This window comes from Microtus pennsylvanicus, chromosome 2 (genome assembly GCF_037038515.1).
Source record: "Microtus pennsylvanicus isolate mMicPen1 chromosome 2, mMicPen1.hap1, whole genome shotgun sequence".
Lineage (NCBI taxonomy): Eukaryota > Metazoa > Chordata > Mammalia > Rodentia > Cricetidae > Microtus > Microtus pennsylvanicus.
In genome coordinates, this window is record NC_134580.1 from 4,601,374 (window position 1) to 4,623,413 (window position 22,040).

A 22,040-nucleotide genomic window follows, 5' to 3' on the forward strand; every position below is an offset into this window, starting at 1 on the left:
GTAGCCCAATGGGGCAGGTCCCAACGAGATCACTAGAGTCAGACCTCAAAAAGAAGCAGGATAGCTGGGCGGTGGTGGTACATGCCTTTAATCTCAGCACTCAGAAGGCAGAGGCAGGAGGATCTCTGTGAGTTTGAGGCCAGCCTGGTCTACAAGAGCTAGTTCCAGGACATGCTCCAAAGCTACGGAGAAACCTTGTCTTGGAGAGAGAGAGAGAGAGAGAGAGAGAGAGAGAGAGAGAGAGAGAGAGAGAGAGAGATCCAGCCCTCAACTATCCCCCGTATGAGTCAGAGTCAAGGAGACTCTGGTGTCTTGGCGAGCCTCAGAAACATTCTTGATCCTCAGTCACCGCTCCAGGAGCCCCCAGCACCTGCTATCCTGCTTAGCGACTCAGCTACTTTGAGGCTGGTGAGACACACATGCATAGGCAGCTGCACTGTCACGTGACAATTCCACCCTAGGCAGCATGCCTGTGCCCACTGTCTTCTCACCAGCCAAGGCCAGGCCAGAAGACAGACAAGGGGCCAGTACCGCCCAGTGAGCCCAATAGGAACTCTGCTGCCAGTGGAACTAAGCTAGGGAAGGCCACAGAGCTCAGTCCCAGGAACCTCGGGGGACCAGTCAGTACACTCCTGGATGAGCAGGAAACCCCCACCTCAGGAAGAAGAGGTCAGGACAGCTTTAGTGGGATGCTTACACAGGCTTTGGCAACCGACCCTATTGCCCAGCAACCCAACCAGACAAAGGTTTGAGAGGGCACTACTCTACATAATCAATACTCATTTACACAGTACTGCCCTCGGGGTTGCCAGGAAGGTTGTGGCCCGGGGTAGATTGCTATTTCCTTGCCCTGCATCTGGTTGAACATCAGGCCGGTACTCCCAATGATTCTCTAGGGGTCCAGTGGTCAGGCTCAACAGACTCCTGTGTCCAAGGAACCTCACCACCCGAACCACATGTGCAAACTGGCCAACCACAGAACTAGCAGATGCCCACACAACACACCCACTGTGCCCACAGCACTGTGAAACCTACCCTGCCTGGGTGAGGTGTGGGCTGGAGTGGCACCACAGGTTCCAGGCAAAGCAGCGGCAGGACTTCTCTCCCTGAGCTGCCCTTGGGGGCAGAGCCAGAAAAACCAGCCGTGTGGAGCTGGAACCTGCTTTGCTAGGCTCTGCCTGGGGCCTCCATATGAACCTTTCCAGGGGCACATACCCAGACCGCTAAGTCTTGGAGAGCTGGGAGGTACAGAGGGACCCAGAACTTAAAGACCCCAGCTCAGAGCCAGACATGTGGGCCTTGAGTGGCTGACAGTCTCGGCGCAGGTCCGAGGCTCCAGGAGGGCATGGAGCAGGTAAGGACTGCCAAAGCCACAGACTGAGTTGGTAGGACACTGTAAAGTCCCTCTAGACAAGAAGAAGGGGCTATTTCCAGGGGACAAAGTCAGGGTGCAATGGAGTTCCCTGCCAAGAGAGGGTGTGGCTCAGTCCTGGCCAGTTTGGGGTGGTGAGGAGAGGCAGCAGCTATGCCATTCACTGCCAGGCAACAGCAGCCACCCCCACCCCACAAAGGCAGTTGCCTCAGAGGGGAGGCAGGGGATGTCGTAGCCTTGACCCACGTGTCTGTTGGCCAAAAACACCGGACACTGGTTTAGACTGCCGGACCCTGACAAGCCCGGCTTCATAGACACACACACACCCGCACACCCGCCCCCACCAGGGCCCACCCCACCCACCCGTGCCTCGAGATGTCCTATTAAGGTCATAGACGCGGGGGTTCAGTGGAGCGCATCCATCCCTTCCCTGGGCCCCAAAGGCTACAGGAGGCGAACGAGGCTGTTGAAACTTGCGGCGACTGATTGGACTCTGTTGGGACAACGGTTGGGGACAGCAGCTGGGGACACGGTCGGCTGTCAGGCTGGCTAACCTGACCTAAAAGGGGCCCGCGCCCTCGGAGGGAGGAACAGGGGCCAGAGGCTCCATACCTTTGTACTTTTCCCGCACCTCCTCGTAGGCCTGGATGAAGTCCTGTTCGTCGGGTGGTGGGCCAGATGTCAGCAGATGGGCCATGCCGGCGGGAGCAGAACGCAACGGCCGGCCGCTGCGCAAGGCCAGCCCTGGCAGCCGCTCTGCCCCCGCCGCCTCCGCGCGCACGGCTTAAAGAGGCCTCCCCCGCCCCGCCCCGCACCCAGGATGCCCCACGGGAGGGGCGGGGCCGGCCAGCCGGGGACCTGACCGGTAGCTGTACCCGCTGCCCGGCACCCCTTCGCGGGAATCCGAGCCTTGATCTCACACAGATCCAGTTGCAAACATTTCCTGCCTACTCAGGAACCAGATGCGGCGGACTGACAGGACTCACCCAGAAGTCAGCCCTAGGTGGCCATTTCCCTAGGTCAGCCGCGACTTCTCCAACTCCTTAGCCCCTGACAACTTCACCTAGCCACCTGGGTGAGGCCCTTCCTGCCTGGCTCCCTCCTTTAGCGGTCACAACTCTCCTCCGTCGCAACAGTGGAGATAGAGTTGGCATCTCCGAAATTTAAGAAGCCCTTAGGACACAGGAAACGGTCTCACATGTGAGAAACAGAGTACACAATTTACAAAAGAAAATACCTTAGTAGTTAAAAAAAAAAGTTCCCTTCTATCCATCCCTCTGACACAGACCTGTCCCCCAGCATTGACACACCCTTCTTTTCCAACGGACACTGCACTGTTCCTAGAAACCTTAAACACTGCACACACCACGAACAGAAGTTCTGCTTCTAGAAATCAATCCTTAGAAAATTACCAGAGAAGTGAAAGACAATAACAGGTGGGACTGGCTACAGCATGAAGGACATGAACACAGAAACCAGCCAATCAGCAAAAGGGGCTACTAGGGTCCCCCATCTCTACCTATATGCCTGTCTTTAAGGGTCTGAGGTGGAGAAGGGTATTCATGGGAAAATAACCCCTTTTATAAACTCCTTATGGCAGTGTGTGTGCGTGCGTGCGCACGCGCGTGTGTGTGTGCGCGTGTGGATCACGAATAGTCCTCGAGGCAGGGTGGGGAGCATGTCCATTATCTGTTTCTCCCCATCTCCACAAGCTGCTGTTATGTTTCCACCAACCATGTTCCTGGATGTTGCACCACCTCCGCACTCAGCACCTGACCCTTCCCACCTCCTGCAAGGTCCCTTTCTGCATTTCAAAGGGCTCATCGTCCCCTAGGGGGCCCTGCTGGTGGAATGGGGTCAGCACTCCCTTTCCCAGGACATCCCACCCAATGGCCTCCAGCCTTAGGTGACCCATTTCCCAAAGGAACAGGCTGACTTCCAGCTAACTACCCTCCAACTGCCCGCTGCTTCCCATAGTGCCTTTCACCAAGGCCTTTGCCATCCTCAGTCTGGCCAGCTCTGGAAATGCACAACTGGACCCCAGCTCTTAGTTCTAGGACTCTCGTAGATCCAACCTCTTCTGCTTTTAGGCGGCAATGTGTTCCCAACCCTAAGATGGCAGTCAAGACTAGGAGAAGCAGTTTGACCGTAAAAGCCCAAGAAATTATTCCCACTGGAAATGGGCATCCTGACGCTCTTCCATGAGATCACAGATGAGCAGCTGCAGCAGGAAGCCAGACCTCAAGACCTCCAACGTTTTGCAGCTACCCACGTAGAGCCAGCAGGTGGAGCTATGCTGCCTGTCCGTGCCAGGACAGGATAAGCCTGCCCTCACAGCTGACTGTCCCCGGCCTCTCACCCAGGCCAACATCTATCTACACACAGCACATATAACACGCTCAATACCTGTGCTAATGAGGGCGAACGGACCAGACCCTTCCCCATTACCTGCGATGCGGATGACTGCCCGCTCTGCAGGATCCAAGACGCTCCCATTGCCCACAGAACCACCTCCACTTCGCCGGCTTCGCTGTGTTTTCCCAAGGTTCCAGGGCAGTGTGTCCCCGGGGCTGGGTGAGCCACTGCTTCCATTGGAACTACCTTCAGGCACTGCCACCGGCCGTACCTCGGAGTCCTCCCCTGACATAGTCTCCTGGAGGAAGAGTCAGAGAGATTTACAATCTCACCTGCGGGGGAAGTTGATACAGTACTCCTTAACCTAAACATTGACACCAAACTCCTCCTAGGCCCTATCTTGCTCATACACTGACCCTCTGGTGCTCAGCCCAGAATTGACAAGTTCTCCCCAATTACCATCTATCCTCACCTCCTCCAGCTCGCACACTGGCCATCATTCCTGTCTCTTAGCTACCCAAACGCTGATTATTCTCCTCCCCATTCCCAACACAGGACACTGACTCCACCCTCTACCTGTCAAACCAGAGGGGAAGAGGGCAGTACCATCAAGTACACATTGATAGGACCCTGTCACTGTGACAACTAGAGCTACCCCTGTGTTTCAATCTTGGATTCCCTCTCCTCTGATCCTCCTATAGACTGGCAATGAGGCCATCAACAAACACTGCCTGTGTCCCTAATGTCCCACTCTTCAGAAAAGGACCCCCCACCCCTGTCCGCGGTCACTACCTTCTACCTCCAGCCTCAGCCTTTAGGATTCCCCATTACTCAACCCCACCTCCAGTCCGCACAGTCCCACCTCTATCGATGTGATCTCTGCAGCAAGGGCCTATAAATAGCTGGAGCCGCAGCGGCGTGGGTTGCGGGAACTCGGATGCGGCAAGGCCCGGTGGAGCCCAGCAGCCGCTCTAGCAACCTACCACCAGCTTACTGTAGGAACAGCCAAAGCGCACGCATACCCACGCGTGCACACTCCCCAGCTCCTTGCCCCAAGAGCACTGGCGTGCGAAGAGGTGAATGGGGCTCTGTCTCAGCGGGGGTGGCGTAGCGTGGGGGCACAATGTGGGCTCTGTGCCTCCGCCCTCGGGCCAAGGGCTGGGAAAGAGTCAACCGTCCTCGAGCTAGTGCCTCTCCCAACCCCGTTCCACCGCGGGGCCCCTTGGTGGGTTGCCTCTGCTCCAGCCCCCAGCTGAGCCTGCCTTCACCGCTGCCTTTTCTACCCACACTCAAGCACCTCCCGTCCAGTTCCGCAATTTCCTGATCCCAGGGAGGTGTTGTTCTCTGCATAGAGCGAGAGGGGCTGCGAGGCAGCACCTAGTTCCGGGTGGTCTGAGACCATTCCACTCCCCCCACCCGCTCCCCAAACTCCCGGACATCTCGAGCCTCTCCATACCCTCCCAGTTCTACGCTTCTGGTGGTTCCGCTTGCCTCCTCTCAGCCGCTGCAGCCAGACTCTTGGGGCCAGGAGAACCGCGGAGGCAGCGCAGGCGGGGCGTACCCAGAGCCCCGCCCCGGTCCCACCGAGAGCTGCGCTGCCTGGACACCTCCGAGAGCTAGCAAACGTTTTACGCGTGACCCGGCTACGTGCCAGGAGTCCTGGTCCGGGGGGTGGCAGAACCAGAGCCCACGATATGATTAGATCATGCGGAACCCACCAAGTGCGCACACCTTGGCGGACGGTGCGCGAGGAGAGCAAGATGCTGCTAGCGAGCGTGAGGTCGTAGGAGTGCACCGGGTCCAAACGCCTAGGTCCAGGGCCCACCGCCGCCCCTACCCCTCCGTGAACAGCTGACCTGGCCCCTAGCCACATGGGTGGCCCCAACACCCCAAACAGAGGTCGGATTCGGAGTTCCAGCCAGTCTTTATATCTAACTGGTTTTCAAGTACAGGTTTATTCAAAGACAGAGCTGGACTAGGGCGCGGTCCAATCAAGACGGGCGTGCCTGGCAGTGCACCCTCCTGCCGTGTTCTGCTGACCCCTGGCGGTCGTGCAGGCCAAGGAACAGGTTAGGTCTGCCCTCCCTAGTCCACAGTAATCTTGGCTTTCCAGTCAGAGGCAAGAACATCCCCCAGGGGAAGCTCTGTCGCTTAGGGAACCAGACGCTAGCTTCTTAGGTAAAATGTCCACGAAAGAGATTCAAGAGACCAAGGGAGTTATCAGGGGGTACTCCGGAGTACGTTCTTGCAGGTGATTAGATGAGTAGGCAGAGCTTGAGTGTCGTGAAAGATGACAAAGATATTGGGTTGTTGGAGGCAGTCCACGGCGCTGTCGTAGCGAAGGACCTGATCAGAGGCCCTCAAAGGAGGCGCCTTCAGACCGCGGGAGCCCTGTCCATAGTCACCGGTCAGCACCCGTGCCACAAACACGGCCTTGTGGCCTTCACTGTTGGGAGGTGAATAGCGATCCAGTACCGACATGGAGGCACGCTTGGCGAAGTACACACCTTGTCCGTAGAGTGTGCCTACAGGACAAGACAGGTGAGCCAGCAAGGTGAGGGTCAGCAGAGTCAGCATGGCCCGTGTCCCTGCCCTGCACAGGCCTTACCGTTTCGGCCACAAAAGCTGCGGTTGAAACCGTGGGCACAGATGTCAAGCACTGCAGACTCCGATGTGCCGTGGTAGAGGACCTGCTCCACGGGGCGTTGCTGGCAGCATTGCAGCAGGCGTTCCCGATGCAGCTGGTACTGTTGCTGCAGCAGGGGGTGTGACACACGTTCCACCTGCCAAATGCATGGTAGTTGGGGTGAAGTTATTTGGTATCTATCCCTACACTGGCCAGAAAGGAGCTGAACTCAGCAATCACCAGCTCTCTGGGGGAAGGAAGAATTTAGGATTTGAACGAAAACTGGAAGCCTCCCATCATACTCTGTCCAGAGGAATACACTAACCACTTCTAAGGGACAAAGCAGTATTGGAAAGTTGACTTCCAGGAAAGCCCCTCCAGGGAGCCCTGCAGGTGGGTAGACTCCACCCATCACTTAGGACCAGCAATCAGGTTCAGCAGACAAAATCCCAGAGAGGAGCCTATATTGCCTCTCAGTGCTGTTAAGATGGAAACAGTAGCCAGGTGGTGGTAGCCCATGCTTTTCATACCAGCACTTGGAAGGCAGTAGCAAGCAGATCTCTGTGAGTTTGAGGCCAGCCTGGCCTACAGAGTGAGTTCCAGGACAGCCAGGACTACATAGAGAAACCCTGTCTCATAAAAGAAAGAAAAAAAAAAGACTCAGACGGTAAAGGAGGCCTCAGCTAACCAAGTCAACTCAGGGATTCACAGCGCTTTTAAAGAAATTCTAATTAGCCTTAGGAAGAAGGACGCAGACTAGCACATCATCTGCGAACCAAAACTAGCCTCTCTGAAAGAGAGTCTGCACATCAAAAACAGGACGTTTAGGATGGGGTTGCAAGGCTGGGGATGCAGTGCCAGAGCAGAGTGTGTGCTTATCCAGCGGGTTGGATTCCCCGGGATAAAAAGGAAAGAGGAGGGGGGGGGAATGGAGGGTGGGAGAAGAGGAGGAGGAGAAAAGGGCTCCAGAGCCAACTCTGTGAATGCGCTAGATAATGAAATGGTTAAAGCTAAAGATTCAACTACATGGTACTCTAGATGGATTTAAGGAACTGGTTCTGGGAAGAGCTGAAAGGAGAAAGGAACCGTGAGAAGGCAGGCAAGAGCATGAAACAGAAGGAGGTCTAAGCTCTGCTCCAAAAGAACTCCATAAGCCGACAGATGTAGGTGGTGCACCTGGGGACACAGTGCAAGATGATTCCCTGAGCTGGAGGCCATGTCACCAGATGGAGAGAACCGTGAAATGCCAAGGACACTGGGAAAGACATGCCTCCGGCACCTAACATAAAACCATAGCGTTTGAAGTGAAGAAAACTTTGCAAGAATATACATACACACCAAGCTCAGTATACAAATACAAATGGGAAAAAAAATCCCACACTGGGTTTCTCAACACTAATATTGGACGTTAGTAATCATCCAGCATGGGGCTGGAGAGATAGCTCAGTTGTTACGAGTGTATAATGCTCAAGGACCCAAGTTTGATTCCCAGCACCATGTCAGATGGCTCCTAACCACTCATAGTTCCAGCTCCAGAGGGATCACCTGCACTCATGCACACATAATCGCCCACTCCCATATACCTCCACCACACAACACAATTCTTTTTTTTAAATAGCTTATTTACTTATTTTGTTTTTTTTAATTCATTTATCTTATTTTGGTTTATTGAGACAGGGTTTCTCTATAGTCCTGGTTGTCCTGGAACTCACTCTGTAGACTAGGCTGGCCTCCAACACAATTCTTTTTAATCTTTCAAAAATAAATCTGGCTGAGAGATGGCTTAGTGGTTAAGAGCACTGACTGCTCTTCCAGAGGTCCTGAATTCAATTCCCAGCAACCACACGGTGACTCACAACCATCTTCATCTATAATAGGATCTGATGCCCTCTTCTGGCATGTAGGTATACATGCAGAGCATGCATACATAAAATATAAATAAATTCAAAAAATAAAGCAATTGTACTAGCTCTGAGGAGGGTGGATATGAGCCAACAGGTAAAAGCCCTTGCCGTATGAGCCTAGAACCTGAATTCAGGCCCCAGAACCCACCTGCATAAAGATGGAAGGAAAGCAATGTCTTCAAATATCTGAGAAAAAAAATATTTTGAATCTAAACACTATATCCCAATCAGGATAATAATGAAGACAAATAAGGCCATATTAGCAAATAAAAGACCATGGAAAGTTTACATCTATATCAAATTAGAGGCAAGTGTGGTGGCTCATGCCTTTAATTCAAATACTCAGTTTATCAAGACTGGGTTTCTCTTTATAGCCTTGGCTGTCCTGAAACTCGCTCTGTAGACCAGGCTGGCCTCAAGCTCAGAGATTCGCCTGTCTCTGCCTCCCAACAGCTGGTATTAAAGGAGTGTACCACCAAAGCCTGGCTAAAATTTGTTTGTTTGTTTCTGTACCTGTGTTTGTACATTCACTAAGGGGCCAAAAGGCATCTGTGGTCTGAGTTGGAGTGACAGGCAGTTATGAGCTGCCTAACACGGGTATGGAAACTCAAACTACAGCTCTCTAAAAGTGCAGCAAGCAGTCCCAACCACTGAGTCATCTCTCCAGCCTCCACACTGCTTTTATTTTTTTCCTTAAAAAATAGATTATTTTTAGGGGCTGGAGGGAGGGCTCTGTAGTCAAAAGCACTGGTTGGTCTTCTAAAGAACATGGGTTCAGTATCCATCACCCACATGGTGCTCTCTTCTGGTATCCCCAGGTACCAGGCACACGCATGGTGCAGACACAGATGCAGGCAAAACACTCGTGTACATAAAATAAATAAAAATTGAAAAAATATGTGCTACAAATATATTGTGTTAATGTGTGTGTTTTGCCTGCATGTATGTCTGTGCAAGACATACATGCCTAATGCCAGCAGAGTTCGGAAGAGGGCACCAGGTTCCCTGGAAATAGAGCTACTGATGGTTCTGAGCCACCATGTGGTTGCTAAGAACCCAGGTCCTGCAGATTTGTTAGTTAATTTGTTTTGTTTTCTTGGTTTTTTGAGACAGGATTTCTTTGTGTAGCCCTGGATGTCCCTGAACTCATTCTGTAGACCAGGCTGGCCTCAAACTCATGGAAATCTGCCTGCCTCTGACTCCCGTGTGCTGGGACTAAAAGTGTGTGCCGCCACTGCCTGGCTGGCTCCCACATTTTAACAAATCTGGTTACATTTACCTGTTTGTGATGCAAGGATAGGTATTTTTTTCATTATCAACATAGAGCCAAAGCATGCAGATTACAATATGTTTCTGCACCCTAACTACATAGCATAAACACTGTAAATGACTGAATTACTAGATGGGGCAAAGAAGAGGTGGCAGAAAAAGAAAGAAGAACCATTCTATTCTCCTTTGTATAGCTAGACAAGCAAAAAAAGTATCTCTAATAACAGGGAAAAAAACAAAACTGTGTCATTATAAGTTATAAACCCTCAAATATCAAGTAAATCATCTATGTGAAGACAGAAGCTGCCAGCCCTACCCATAACTTTTAGCACCAAGACTGGAGAGCACCTTGCCCAGTATTACCACAAGGTGGCAACTCGTCTGTCCTTTCTAATGGTTGACCGCTGTCCCTCTCTGGCCTCATCCGTGAATACATTCAGTCTTCCCAGCAAGAAAGCTGTGGTTCATCGCACAATCTCTTCTGGCTCACTCTCCATCTCCTTAGCGCATTTCCAGAGTGGTCCCTCTCGTTACTGCCTGCATACTCTGTTCCCTCCCTCATCACGTGTGGCGAACTAGCCTGGCAGTCCCTCCCCCTCACTCCTTCATTTAGTTCCTTATTTGTGTTTTCGAGACAAAGTCTCACAATATAATTCTGACTGGACTGGAACTCACTTGGTAGACCAGGATGGCCTTAAACTCACAGAGATCCCCCTGCCTCTGTTCTTCTTTTCTCACCTGCTTGACAGTACCTAGTCCCGGGGCTTCATTCTGGCCCCCTACTACTTGGTACTAGCTTATTTCTTGTCCATGCTCATAGCTGCCAAATTGAGCAAGGAGCAGCCACAATTTTTAAATGTATACAATACATATATCTATGCATTTTTCTTCCACTAACCTATATCCCCGGGCCCACAAAAAAAGTATATTGTTTTATTTACACATAAAATAGGTAAGACTAGCTCTTTGCCAGAACAGACCTCTCTGTCAGAGAGAGAGCACCCATAACTACCACAACCGACCAGGAAGAGTGATCCTCACATTGGCCACCAGATGGTATCGCCACTCCACGCTCAGACAAAGGAACTGTGACAAAATCATCTAGTTCCCCATCTAGCCCTGGTAGAAACCATCACTCAGGGAGGCCTGGCAGATCCCTAATCCCTGTGCCCTCTGGGTATCTTCCTCAGACTCTAAGTGTTCTCTGGGAAAAGAAGGGGTACTTATCTATTGTTAGGGAGCAGAGACATCCTGAGTGAAGTCCCGAGTGAACGTATGTTGGTGACATAAGCCAGTCATATCAAGGACCGCAGAACCTTGGCAAAGCCTTCTTCTGGTCCAAATGTGGGTACTGATGGTGTATGCAGAAAATGTAGCTTTCGCCGGGCAGTGGTGGCGCACGCCTTTAATCCCAGCACTTGGGAGGCAGAGGCAGGCGGATCTCTGTGAGTTCGAGGCCAGCCTGGTCTACAAGAGCTAGTTCCAGGACAGGCACCAAAGCTACAGAGAAACCCTGTCTCGAAAAACCAAAAAAAAAAAGAAAAAAAAGAAAATGTAGCTTTCTCCCCTGGGATATGTGCTGCCGAAGACTGCTCCCAACAGAGGCTGCTCCTTGCCCAGCTGTATGCAGTAACTTAATTCCTCCTCCTGCTCAACTCCATAAAATAAAGACAACCAGTGTCTGCAGTGCTGTAATTTCCCCATCTAAGAGCCCAGAGCCCATCCCAGCTTTCTGTGTATCTGTGTGTTTGTCTTTTCTTCATTCCCTCTATGCCCTCAGTCCCTGGAGCCATGCATGGATGCAGCTAGCCATTCTATCAGCCTTCAGCATATCCACTTTGAGCAGCTTTGTTCAGCTGACCCTAACACTCAGAGAAGTGTACACAAAAGGCCAGCAGCACAGGACATGAACTCACTCGAACAATTCTGATCCTGCTGTGGGCAACATCCAAGGAGTCATAAAAGGCCTGCACCACATCCTGGAACTCCTTGGAATTCTCCTCCAGGACCTCCAGCCTGCCCAAAGGTTCTTTCAGGCTCTGCTCTGACACTGGCACACGGGAAGAAAGCGCATTAGGCTCATATCTCGAGCACTAGACCAGAAGCTAATCCGTTCCACCCTCCCAAGTCCAAAGTACAGACTCACAGTTGTTTGACGCCTCCAAGGGAAAGGTCGAATTCTGGTCGTAGGGTCCAACAAGCAGAGCAGCCAAATGGCGAGCTGCGCGGGCAGGCTGAACCCCAAAGCCACGGATGATGACGCGGTCACCATGCAGGGTAACGCTCACATCATGGCACCTCTCCAGGCGAGCCCCGAGCTCGGAGGGCAGCACACAGCCCTGAAGACTCACTGTCTCCTCCCGAAGGTGTACCTCCAAGGCAGCCGACAATGCCCGATCCAATTCATCCATATCCTGCTCAAAGGAAGTGTGTACCACCAGCTGTGCCCTGCCTCCACTGCCCTCACCCAGGGGCTCTTCTGCTTCTAACAGGGAGAGGGCCATGGCTCGCCTTAGTGCGCTGGCCTCCTGCTGCTCAACCACTTGGCCTTGAGACTCCAAGGACCGGTGGATAGCCAGCTGCAGGGTGGCCTCTTCTTCTAACTGTCCAGGTGCCCCAGCGCTGAGGGCCACAGGCTCTTTCCTAGCCTCAAGTGTGGACTTTTCCTCCTGCTGCTCAAGGGTGGTCTCCTCTGGCTGCGCTCCAGGTTTCTCCCTCCGCATCTCCATAGGCAGCCAGTTCTCCCCATGAAGGCCTTCCAGGGTAGCCAGCAGCTCTTTGACTTCCTCTAAGGGCAGAAAGAGGCCACTGGGTCAGGAGTCAAGTCCAGCCAAGGGGCTGATAATAAACAATAGGATGAGTCGTAATGGCTAAAAGATAGAGATTGTATCTGTGGGTACAGAGTATACCACAAAATGGTCAGTAAACCAGAGATAGGGCAGAGAAGGGAGAGGATGGTCAAGAAAAGGCCACAGGACATCGTAGGGCCCTTGGGAAGCCCTCCAGTATCTAGGAGAGCATGCCCTACCCAGTCTCACGGTCTCCTGACGGCTGTCTGTACTGTGGCCATAGAGGTCTTGGAGGGCCTCAGTGGGATCCATCTGTGGGAGGAGGATGTCAGAGTCAAAGCAGAGGGGGTATCTAGGTCTGGGCTGTGAGAAAAAAGACAGAACTCCATCTTACCCTTTCAGGATCTAGGTCCAGGGTGGCACTGGCCAGATGTTCTGTCCCAAAGACACACTGGAACTGAGCCTCCAATCCGTGAAGAAGGTATTGCCCCTCCACAGCCAGCAGGAACCGGGCACTGCCCGGGTGCTTCATGTTCAGAATGTGGCGGCTAATGCTGCCCAGCAGACTCTGCAGCAACTCTTGGGCAGCCTGGCATGGGGCCCTAGGTCCACAAAGCTGCAAGACCGTTAAGAGGACAGCCTACAGGTTAGAGTATAGGAAAGACACCTGGACCTAAGAGAAGAGGCAAAGTGAGGAGATTCTGGGGGTCACTCACCCGAAAGCCAGTCACATCTACTCCTTCAAGTGGGAAAAGAGCGACATCTTCCAGGCTGGCAAGAAGGTCCTCATGGTACAGCTGCAGGAAGCGCACAGCCCCTGGATCCATTGACATTACTATCTCCACCGGTCCCTCTTGCCTCTGCAGCTCCTCATACCCAGGGCTCTCCAGCTCATTCTCTGGAGACTCTGTGGCCATTAGTCCCTCCTGCTCTGGTGACCCAGTGGCCACTTCCCCCGGGCCCTCCAGCCTCTGAACCCCCATAGAGTATGAAGCCGATGATCCTCCGTGCTCTGAGAGCCCTACAAAGCTTCCTACTGGATCTACTGGGCTTGCAGACCCCATGATCTCCTCGCTTGTGAAACCAGCCTGCTCTGGAGATCCCATAGCTCCCGGGTTTATAGGATCCTCTTGCTCCAGAGACCTCATAGGCCCTGAATCAACAGGCATGGCTTGTCCTGGAGCCCCCACAGGACCTGTCCTTAGAGAGGCTCCTAATTGTCCTGGTGCCTCCCCAGAGCCCACAGTCATAGCCAGGGTCTCGGCCAGCCCTCCAGGATCTAAGAGAGCATGCTCAGTGGCTCCACATTCCTGCACGCTTGGGTGATCCCCTCCACTGGCGCCCTCAGCGAGCTCCTCTGGCTCCAATACATCGTAGTGGGGGACAAGGCTCAACTCAGAGCCCTGCAGCCAGTGTTTCCGCTCCAGCACCCGCTCAGCCACTGGAGGAGAAGACAGAAAGCCCATTAGGTTTCTAGCAGAGTGAGTGTCCCCTTAGTGTAGTTTCATCGCCTCACTCACCCTGCCATTGCTGAAAGTTGACGACAGTGCCCAGTTGCCTGGGCAGGCTGCGCAGGCCCTCCAAGGGTCCCCCACCACTGCGACGCTCATTCTCCAGGTAGAGCTCCAGTAGCAATGGGTCCACTGGGGTGGTGCTGTCCACCACGCGCACTGCTCGGGTCTGGGGCACCCAGGCCAAGGATACTGTGACCCCATTCAGAGGCAGATTCCGGGCCTGCTCCTCCAGGGCACAGACGTCTGTGGGCAGGATGAAAGTCGGCTCAGGCACCTTCCTTAACTTTCAGAAGCTATGCCCCAACCCTGCCCGCCTCTCTTACCTGCCTCAGAAAGGGGCATGGATAACTGGACCAGAGCACAATCCTGCCGAGGACTGGCCAGCACATGGCAAGCCTGCGCTGGGTGCCCCATGGCACGCAGCAGGGCCTGAACATGTTGCTCCAGGCTCAGAGGTGAAGTGCCCGGCGGCAGTTGGTGCAGAAGCACTCGTTCAGGGGCCCGTGGGGGCGCTGGCCTCAGGCTCAGCCTCGCACCAGCTAGCTGGTGCTCCTCCCTGGTTAAGACCCTCTTCGCGTCTGTAAGCAGAGGCAAGGTGTCAGAGACCTCAAAGTTCAGGGCACCTAGGCAGCCCCTGGACTCAGCCTCCTCACCTGCGGGATCTTGAAAGATGAGGATGCCCCCACAGCCCAGTCTCTGCCAGCTCAACAGAGGCCCTCCACCTGAGCGACGGTAGTTCTCAAAGTAGAGGGTGAGCAGCTCATCGGGCACTTCAGGGGACAGTCCCCGGAGCTCCACGGCTGCCCCAGCCTCCACCTCTGCCATCAGAATCCTGGGATGTGACACGTGGGAAGGGAAGAGGCCCGCTCCACCTGTTCGGTTCTCTCTCCCCTAGCTGTTCCCCAACAGCTTCATTATTTACATTCTCCCTGCCGGTCAGTCAGGCCTGAAGTCCTTGCCAGGCAGAGGCCTGAGATAGGAAAGCAAAAGTGAAACCAAGTGGAGGAAGAGGGAGGAGCTAAACCAGCGGCTGTAGCTCAGGCACTTCCTGTCCTGTTGAAGCCTTAGCCTCAGTCCACAAAGAACTTCTAAGGGCTCTTCTGCAGCACGTCCTTTAGCCTCTGACCAGCAGAGTGGAACACGTCTCCTAGACTTTCTCCACTTTCTTGGCTTCTCTTTGTGACTAATCACCCTCCCCACCGGATACCTGGATTGCTGTCTGCCCCTCATGGTACACCCCCCTAAGAGTCTCCAGGCTTCTGTTCTCTGTGTCCTAGACCTGAGCAGCACTGAATCTGTAGGGGGGGGGGGGAGGGGGCTGCCTAAGGCTGGCTCTAAGAAACCTTCCCAAACAGGTCTTTCATACCCAGAGGGTAACCAGTCTTGCTTCTAAGTGCTGGAGGTGAGCAATTCTGCCCTTGGCCCCCTAAAAGTACATACCCTGAGGCAAGCCCAAGCCCTTGCTGCCAAGCCTGTCAAACTGAGTTCTGATTCCTGGGTCCCACAAGATGGAGGGCTGATTCTTGCAAATTGTTTGAATTCCACATGTGCCACAGCATAGCACTCACACATACACACACCATATATACATATATATATGCACTACATATATATATATATGTATACACACAAAAAATAGGTATTTTAAAAATGTAAAGCTCACAGCACAGCACAGCTCCTTTCCTGTGCCCTTGAGCCCACATCTGCCTAGTCCTTCCCTCTGCATCATCTTGGCAATCACCATTCCCCCAGATGTGGCCACTATGCTGACAGCCTTTCGGCCACGGATCCTTACCACAGAAGGGGAGCTGGAGATACAGACAAGATCCAGAGGGCCAGGCCTCCCACCGAAGACATGCCTTTTTTGTTTATTTTTGAAACAGGCTATCCCTTTGTAGCCCAGACTATTGGGAACTCACTATGCAGGCCAGGTTGGTCTTGAACTAGTGATTCTCTGTCTCACTCTCCTGAAAGCTGGAGCTGTAGGCATTACAACCATGCCCAGATCTGGGGCTGTGCCTTTATAATTCACTCTCCTACCCACCAACCGTGCCCACCCTCATATCCCGTGTGCTCTATTGCCTCCAAAGCTGTGACTACTGGTACTTTCTCCCCATTCCTTCCAGTCATGCCAGCCCTAGCTCTGCCGTTCTTCCGGAGGATCATGGTTTTGCCCAATCTATGCATCGAACCTGTAGTCCTTGAGTCTCCACTACCTTCCTCTCCCCCACAATTAAGACCCTCCAGAACTTCTCAAAGGACCATGCTACCCTCTCTTCTTCTCTGCCACTCCCACTGTGGTTCCCCCATGAAACTGGCAGGTACTGATGACAGCTACAAACCCCAAGGCCAATGACAGTAAAAACTAAAGTCCAATTGGCCCCAGTTCCCGTTCCTCTAATTCTTTCCCATACCTGGACACACTGATGCTTCGTGGGCTCTGACCTCCCTACCCTCAACTCTTACCAAAACAGTACCCTTGGGCCAGCTTTCCTCTGCGTGACCTAGCCTTCCCCCACAGAGCCACGTGGCCATCCTTTCTCCATGATTTCCCTTACCTAGCCCTTAGAGGCAGATAAAATTTGGAGCTAAAAACTCAAAGGGCCTCTGAGTGATCCAGGCTCCTTCTGTGTCCCTAGAGTCAATTTTGTGTTTGTCATTTTTTTCCCTCGGAGGTCCTGCAAATTATATGAGATTCTATTTCTACAAAAGCCTGTCCCGCCTACTCTGTGCTCTCTTATTATGGGTCCTCACCACCTCCCAGCACACTGTAGATAAATGCTAGCTACAGAAGGCCTGTCAGGCAACAGCTCATATTACTGCCATTGTTAACTCTTCAGAAATGTCTGGGAACTGGGTGGTAAAATGATAATTTTATTGTTTATTGGGGTTTTTTTTTTTTGGATTTTCGAGACAAGGTTTCTCTGTAGCTTTTGGTTCTTGTCCTGGAACTAGCTCTTGTAGACCAGGCTGGCCTCAAACTTACAGAGATCCGCCTGCCTCTGCCTCTCGAGTGCTGGGATTAAAGGCGTGTGCCACCACTGCCCGGCTTGTTTATTGTTATTGTTAACTGCCAACTTGATCCAATCTAGAAAGATCTGGGAAGAGAGGCTTAGAGTGGAATTATCCAGAATGGGTTGGCCAGTGGGTATGTCTGTGAGGGATTTTCTTGTTAATTGGGGGTAAAACAACCACTATTTCTCTGAACTGTGTAAGAAAGTTAACCGAGAGCAAGCAAGCAAGTAGCATAGTTTTCTGCTCTTGGCTGTACACATGAAGAGACTTGCAGCTTCTGTTCTTGCGTTGACTTGGGCAAAATGATGGGCTGTGACCTGCAATTGTGAGCCTGATGAGCCATTCCTCCCCTGTGCCACTTTCTGTCCAAGTGTTCACGGCGACAGAACACAACTAGAATTTGTAATCAACAACAGTGAGCATGTTTATCTGGAGGATGTGAAAAAGCACAGGGCTTATCCTCACAATATCCAGCTGTTAGAGCTCTCTGGACACAGGTGAGAACTCGTTCCCAACCTCACCGAAAAGCCTCAGAAAGACCAGAAAATAAGAACCAAAGAAGCATAGAATGTCCTAAGCCACAGAGAATCAGGGGGCCACCTGATTCTTTTTTTTTTTTCCAGAAAACCCCCGCACCAGAGTCAAGGCAAGGAGTATATCACCACCTCAGCCTCCTGATAAGTTTTTTTTAATTTATTTATTATATATAGTGTTCTGTCTACATGTTTGCCTGAATGCCAGAAGAGGGCACCAGATCTCATTAAAGATGGTTGTGAGGCACCACGGGGTTACTGGAAGTTGAACTCATGACCTCTGGAAGAGTAGTCAATGTTTTTAACCTCTGAGCCATCTCTCCAGCCCCTGGATAAGTTTGTTACTTTTTGGGTTTTTTTTTTTTTCAAGACTGGGTTTTTCTGTGTAGCCCTGGCTGTCCTGCAGCTCACTCCATAGACCAGGCTGACCTCAACTCACAGAGATCCTCTGCCTCTGCCTCCAGAGAGCTGGGTTTACAGGCGAGTGCCACCACCTCCTGGCCTGACAAGCTCCTTTTGAGGATATGAGACAGGTGACCAGAGGCGGAGTATGGAAAGAATGGAACAATTAAATGATTATGTCTCTTAGTCTGGAAGAGGCGTGGAATGAAAGGGAAAGTGAATTCTGTGTTTTAAAGCGAGTAATGGTCTGGGTGTAGTGAACCTTGCCTGTAATCACAGTAGGTGGAAGGCTGAGGCAGGAGGATTGCCACAAGCTTGAGGCCAGCCTGTTACATAGTGAGTTCCAAGCCAGCTGTGGTTACAGAGACCTTGTCTCAAAACGGCAAAGCCAAGAAGGGATCTCCGGAGTCCTTGGAAGCTTCAGTAAATCCTGCGTTTAGAAATTAAGTCCCTGAACAGAGAACCACATGAGCCATAGCAGAACCATGCCTCCATAAGTCGTTAGCCCCCACGCCAGACTCCAACCCCGGTCAGAGAGCGCAGGGTGCAGGACTCTGACCTGGGACGACTACGGACAACAGTAAACTGCTAGTCAGGCTGGACAGAGCAGTCTAGGTGGGCGTAAATGCACCCTGACCGGTCACAACATCCGCCCTATCACAAGCCCCCCCCGCCCCGCCCCGTCATCAGGCCCCGCCCCATCACAAGGTCCGCCCAGTCACAAGGCCCCGCCCCATCACAAGGCCCGCCCAGTCACAAGGCTTCTCTGCGTCTCCCCAGCCGCAAGCGCAGGCCCAAGCAATCCGGCCGCCCAGCGGGTGCAGGTGCGGACGCACCGGCCATCACCGCGCGCGACTGCGCAGCGGGCACCGTAAGCACCGGCCTCTGGCTCCCCGACAGCGGTGAGTCCCCCAACGAGACCCAAGAGCTTGTCACCGCCGCGGCCCCCTGCCAGTCGGCCATCCCCTCCCTGCGTTGTTACTGAGTGCAGCCGCCTCGGGTCAGTTGGTTCGGCCAGGACTCGCTGCCCGCTCGCCCAAACTGGTGGCATCATTGGGGGTGGGGAGCTACGGCGGCCCTGGGCAGGAGGGAGGGGGTGGCACTCCGCAGCCGGCCAGACTCGAGGGCCATCGACCCCCCTCCAACCCAGCGGGAGGGCCCATCGGCCCTCCGGACGCGTTCTGTGGCCACCGCCCCCTCCCCCGTCGTTCCCATTCCCCGCTTTGTTCCCTTGAACGCCCTCTGGTCGCTTCCATCCCCCACACACCCCCGCACCCCGCTGTTCCTGGCGTACCCTACTAGCAGACACCTTAGCAGCCAATACAGGCCTGCACTGAGCCCCGGGAGCTAGGGACATTCGGCCCTGTGCTTAGGAGGAGAGTCAGGGTTCCGGCTGGTCACAGATGGCCTGGGGATTTCCTGGGATAGAAATAGCCGCTTGCGCTGGCCCCTTCAAGCTGCTTAATAGGCGGGATAGGAGAGGGAGGGCTAGGGCACACCCCCACGCCTCTCTAGCCACTGCGCCGCACCCCAGACCCTTAGTTGCTGAGCTCTAACCCGAAAGACTCACAGCGGTCAGAAGGTATCTCCCAAGCTCCAAGCCGAGGCTGACAGCCATCACTCTTTCTCCCATCCCCCACCCCTAGATCGGTCTAGAGCAGCCCCTTCCAAAGGGTCCACACCGGTCTCCCCGAGCCCCACCCAACGCTCCCCGCCTCCTTGTTCTGAGGCTTCCTAAAGCCTCGTACAAAGGTCATGGTCCAGCTTTTCTTTTTTCTTCCTGGGTTTTGAGCAGGTGGGGCTGTCACTGGTTCCAGTCTCCCAGAGGTAACTGTTCCTTTTTTCTCCTCTAGGGGCAGCCACAGAACCCGAGGCCATGTCCCATGAAAAGAGTTTCTTGGTATCTGGGGACAGCTATCCTCCCCCAAACCCTGGATATCCTGTGGGGCCCCAACCCCCTATGCCTCCCTATGTTCAGCCTCCCTACCCTGGGGCCCCATACCCACAGCCTCCTTTCCAGGCCTCTCCCTATGGTCAGCCAGGGTATCCCCATGGGCCCATCCCCTACCCACAAGGTGGCTACCCCCAGGGACCCTACCCTCAAGGAGGCTACCCACAGGGGCCATACCCACAGAGCCCCTTCCCCCCTAACCCTTATGGACAGCCACCACCCTTCCAGGACCCTGCCTGTAAGTGTAGGGAAAGGTGGGGCAGGGGCGGGGACTCAGCTACCCTCGTGGGACACTGACCCAGCCTCTGTGCCCCTAGCACCGCAGCACGGGAACTATCAGGGAGAAGGACCTCCATCCTACTATGACAACCAGGACTTCCCCGCTGTCAACTGGGACAAGAACATTCGGCAGGCCTTCATCAGAAAGGTTGTGCCTGGCCGGTGTGTGGGCTGGGAGGCGTCACGGGGAGGCTGCTGAGGTGGGGCTCTGACTCGCTCCCTCCCCAGGTGTTTCTGGTGCTGACCCTGCAGCTGTCCGTGACCCTGTCGACCGTGGCCGTTTTCACTTTTGTTGGGGAGGTGAAGGGCTTTGTCCGAGAGAATGTCTGGACCTATTATGTCTCCTACGCCATCTTCTTCATCTCCCTCATTGTCCTCAGCTGTTGTGGGGACTTTCGGCGAAAGCATCCCTGGAATCTTGTTGCTCTGGTAACTCCCACACCTGAGCCCAGTACCCCTAGGCCTGTGGAACTGGAAAGGGAGGTGCACAGGGGTTGGACCAGGAGCATCTCCACCTACCCACCGCCCCTGTGACCCTCTTCTGCAGTCAATCCTGACCGTCAGCTTGTCCTACATGGTGGGCATGATAGCCAGCTTTTACAACACGGAGGCAGTCATCATGGCAGTGGGCATCACCACGGCTGTCTGCTTCACGGTGGTCATCTTCTCCATGCAGGTAAGGGGCACCTGAGACAGGACTGTAGCCTCGGGGGCCCTCCGCACCCACAGTCTCTCACCTCCTGCCCTCCCTTCTAGACCCGCTATGACTTTACCTCGTGCATGGGTGTGCTCCTGGTAAGTGTGGTGGTGCTCTTCATCTTTGCGATACTCTGCATCTTCATCCGGAACCGCATCCTGGAGATTGTGTATGCCTCGCTGGGCGCTCTGCTCTTCACCTGCGTAAGTCGGGGTGCTGGGAGGCCTTCGCGGGGCTACTGAGTGAGTAACTATGCGGTTTAATACCAACTGTGTCTTTACCCCCTAGTTCCTGGCAGTGGACACTCAACTGCTCCTGGGGAACAAGCAGCTCTCCCTGAGCCCAGAGGAGTATGTGTTTGCGGCTCTGAACCTGTACACGGACATCATCAACATCTTCCTATACATTCTCACCATCATTGGCCGTGCCAAGGAGTAGTAGAAGCCCAGCTCAGGCAGCATGGTTGGCTGAGACCCATGCCCCTGGCATGACAATGCCATCTGTGCTTCCCTCTCTCTGATTCCCCAGGCACAGCCTGGAGCAGAGGGAGCCCCCCTCACCCTCGTGTATGTACACTGCAAATACTTAACATGCGGACCCTGTGTGGCCACAGCATGGCCCGTTTTAGCCCTCTTGCCCTTGGTACCAAGGGGTGACGGGGCTGCGTTTCTGTGCCACCTTCTGTCCACTCATTGTTGCATGAGCCCTGTCTGCCAGTCCATCCTAGGGTCTGGGATCAACACCACGTCCCAGGGGAGAAGGATCACTCTAAGAGGTGAGGGTGCACGTCTTTCCTCCTGTCCCAGCTCCCCTGGCATAGAGTACCCCCGTACCCTCCGCACCTTGCCTTCTGAGGGCCATGCAGGGTGGGGTTTCATTCTTGTGCTGAGCCCTGGGAGCAGAAAGGATGGCATGTTTCAGGGAGGAGCCCTTCTCTCAAGCTGCCATCATTAAAATCCAATAAAGGGTACCTCCTCCTCTCTGCTTCTCCTAGTCTCTCTTCTCTCGGCTGCTTCTTTCTATGGAGGGGCTTCAGCACTGCCCCGCCCTGGCTGGTGATAAGTTTGGGACTGGCACTGACCACGGAGGCTGATGACAGGACCTAACCCTTGATACGTCACTCTTCCTCCTCATTTTAAGGTGTGCTGGAATCTGAGCTGAGGACAGGGTTCCCGAGGCGTGCAGGATAGTGCCAGGTCACACAGTTTGGAGTGCTGGCTGTGCTTGCCACTCTGCTGTCTGAGGATGGCACACTGCAGCAGTGACTCTGTGAGCACCTATGTCTCTGTCCCGGCGCCAGCAGCGTAGGTCACTCCTTGGCCTCTAGTACCATG

The 22,040-nt window shown here is 53.7% G+C and overlaps 3 protein-coding genes across 10 annotated transcripts in view; 1 reads left to right on the forward strand and 2 right to left on the reverse strand.

The window, feature by feature from the left end:
• The window catches only part of Plec (plectin), a 61,465-nt gene extending 56,182 nt beyond the window's left edge, over positions 1 to 5,283 (reverse strand). For 4 of the 7 annotated variants that reach the window (XM_075959622.1, XM_075959607.1, XM_075959606.1 and 1 more), the window contains exons 1-2: positions 5,184 to 5,283; positions 3,821 to 4,025 (exon numbers count right to left, since the gene is read on the reverse strand). In XM_075959622.1, coding sequence (XP_075815737.1) covers positions 3,821 to 4,019 — 199 coding nt within the window. In that variant the 5' untranslated portion in view covers positions 4,020 to 4,025; positions 5,184 to 5,283. Of the gene's footprint in view, positions 1 to 1,984; positions 2,144 to 3,820; positions 4,026 to 5,183 lie in introns of those variants that run through there. The other 3 variants (XM_075959619.1, XM_075959616.1, XM_075959614.1) reach the window with 1 other exon arrangement.
• A 380-nt stretch (positions 5,284 to 5,663) lies between these two features.
• On the reverse strand, positions 5,664 to 19,527 carry Parp10 (poly(ADP-ribose) polymerase family member 10). 2 transcript variants are annotated; one of them, XM_075959623.1, is made up of 11 exons: positions 19,350 to 19,527; positions 14,483 to 14,799; positions 14,153 to 14,407; positions 13,836 to 14,072; positions 13,032 to 13,756; positions 12,710 to 12,931; positions 12,555 to 12,627; positions 11,673 to 12,314; positions 11,443 to 11,576; positions 6,336 to 6,510; positions 5,664 to 6,252 (listed from the first exon to the last, which is right to left on the reverse strand). In XM_075959623.1, exons 2-11 carry the CDS (start codon positions 14,652 to 14,654, stop codon positions 5,948 to 5,950), a joined length of 2,940 nt encoding a protein of 979 aa, XP_075815738.1. In that variant the 5' UTR covers positions 14,655 to 14,799; positions 19,350 to 19,527; the 3' UTR covers positions 5,664 to 5,947. The 2 variants fall into 2 exon arrangements, with proteins under 2 accessions (XP_075815738.1, XP_075815739.1); XM_075959624.1 differs by lacking the exons at positions 14,153 to 14,407; positions 19,350 to 19,527 and having other exon boundaries at positions 5,800 to 6,252; positions 14,483 to 14,793.
• Grina (glutamate ionotropic receptor NMDA type subunit associated protein 1) lies at positions 18,527 to 21,699 on the forward strand. Its single transcript, XM_075959625.1, has 7 exons — positions 18,527 to 18,681; positions 19,633 to 19,968; positions 20,048 to 20,157; positions 20,238 to 20,438; positions 20,557 to 20,685; positions 20,766 to 20,909; positions 20,995 to 21,699. The coding sequence occupies exons 2-7, from the start codon at positions 19,656 to 19,658 to the stop codon at positions 21,142 to 21,144; spliced, it is 1,047 nt and encodes a 348-aa protein (XP_075815740.1). The 5' UTR covers positions 18,527 to 18,681; positions 19,633 to 19,655; the 3' UTR covers positions 21,145 to 21,699.
• Positions 21,700 to 22,040: the final 341 nt, after the last annotated feature.